General features: G+C 36.1%; 1 protein-coding gene across 1 annotated transcript; it reads left to right on the top strand.

Moving 5' to 3' along the window:
* The first annotated feature begins 703 nt into the window (after positions 1–703).
* LOC149249100 (uncharacterized) lies at positions 704–1,476 on the top strand. Its single transcript, XM_089456170.1, has 2 exons — positions 704–1,059; positions 1,162–1,476. Exons 1-2 carry the CDS (start codon positions 807–809, stop codon positions 1,365–1,367), a joined length of 459 nt encoding a protein of 152 aa, XP_089312296.1. The 5' UTR covers positions 704–806; the 3' UTR covers positions 1,368–1,476.
* Positions 1,477–2,074: the final 598 nt, after the last annotated feature.

Below are 2,074 nucleotides of genomic sequence, written 5' to 3'. Positions count from 1 at the left end.
AAGCCCCACTTCCCTCACCCTACCGTCGAATATTATCAAACTTCCAACAAATATGTATTACTTGCTTTTACCAACCATTTAATTTATATAGTAATGCTAATTAAATATATATAAAAGTTCAAAACTTTTAAAAATCCTTATATTATTCAATTCATATTGCTAAATTTTTATATATTTAATATGAAATTTCTCTTTCCAACTATTTTATAACTAAATTTAAAAAACAACCACATATATTAATTTTTTTTATTAAAACAATTAAATCCCAAGAAAGCATATGCATATAACATCAAACCCATGATTATTTAAATGGGTCAATGAAAGAAAACTTTAACTCTCATGGGTTAATTTGATCAAAGTTTTGAGTTTTAGTTGGGTTATATCATCGTTCCTTGCAATAGCTACTTCTAGAGAACATTGTGCCTAGGCATTGTGAACTCAAAATATCCAAAGATGGATGACATAACGAGAGAAGAGCAGAGATAGAGTGACACGTCACGAAGAATCTCATGCATGCATCAAGGCCACTACATACGGATGCCACGTCACCATGCGCTCTGTTCTCCATCCATTCACCTCATCTTATCCTCCTCATCAACGAATGAGGTGAACTCATCTGAGATTTCCCCAGCATTCTTAGCCTTTCGCTAGGATGCCCTTTGGATGATATTCCTCCGTTTTTTACTTCTCTTTATATATCTACAGTTTCTCCCTACCATCGTCTGTCCAATATATACTGTCATTGTCATCTTCTACTTAATTTCTTCACGAAGCGTCTCCATCAATCCTGCAACGAAGTTGGGAAAATGAGAGTTCAAAATAATGGCATGACTGAGATTGAAGAGGGGATTGTAGGTCAAAGCCATGGAGAAAGTGCAGAAGAAGAAGAATTTTATTTAAGGGAGAGCTCGTCATCATGTAAATACAAACAGCGCCTCATGTACATTCGCATGGTTCAACATTTGATCGAGAAATGCCTCATATTTCATATGGGTCTTCGTGACTGTGTTCGCGCTCTCGCTAAACATGCCAAAATTCATCCTCTCGTCACTCTCACTGGTAATTCCATCTCATCCTACTCATTCATTCAGCGCCGTCATATTATGATGTACTGCTACACACTAACAATAATATAATTTTCTGTGACAATGGTAATGGCAGTTTGGAAAGGGTTGGTAAAAGAGAACAAGGACTTCTTTCGGGCCTATTTCCTGCAGATGGGGTCTCAACCATTTTCTTGCTCACAGGGAAACGGGACCTCTTATGGCTCTCACCGTTTCCCTCGTCAAAGAAGGATTACTGCAGTATGTGAGCTCCGACCGCAGTATTATCCCTCCGCGCATTCCGCCCGCTTGGCAAATCATTGAGTTATTACATTAAAAGAATGTGTTGACAGTCACTTTTATATATACAAAATATGTATTTATCTGTCTCTGAACAATATCAATAGAATTTCATGAAAAGGTTTCAACGATATTTTTGACTTAGGTAGCAGTAAGGCATCTGAGGGTGAGTTTAATTGTTCATGATTTAATTGGTAGAGTTTTTGTTTTTAAAATATTTTTGTTATCAAGATGTTAGGGATTCATTTAAGGAGCCCTAAAACATTAGGGCTAGTTAAATTTGTCAAGTTTTTATAGTTAAAATACTTTTGTTATTGAGATGTTATGAATTCAGTTATCTAGTGTTGAGTTTATTTTCCATATTGAGTTTACTTTTAATGTTGAGCCAGTAGGATGCCATGGTGTTGAGTTTACTTTCCATGTTGAGCCTGTAGGATGCCATGGTTAAGCCGCTAGGATGCCATCTTTTCCATGGATGAGCCAGTAAAATAGAAAGTAATTCTTTCAAGTACGTAGCTGTTACCAATTTCCATGTAGTCCATGAACCAGATAAAAACCTGGTTAATTTTTTATTGTTTTTGAGGTAAGAATCTAAAAAAACTGCAGGCTTCTTCATGGTATCTGTCATTACTCATATCTGGGTACTAATTATAGGGAAAATAAATCACTCGACTTATCTGCAGACAAAATTTTATAGCTTGTGCACAGTATGACTGACCCATCCTGGTATC

The sequence above is a fragment of the Pinus tabuliformis genome, chromosome 7, assembly GCF_031772625.1.
Source record: "Pinus tabuliformis cultivar Carrire ecotype Pingquan chromosome 7, CPIR1, whole genome shotgun sequence".
NCBI classification, from domain to species: Eukaryota; Viridiplantae; Streptophyta; class Pinopsida; order Pinales; family Pinaceae; genus Pinus; species Pinus tabuliformis.
This window is presented reverse-complemented; position numbering and strand designations above follow the sequence as displayed.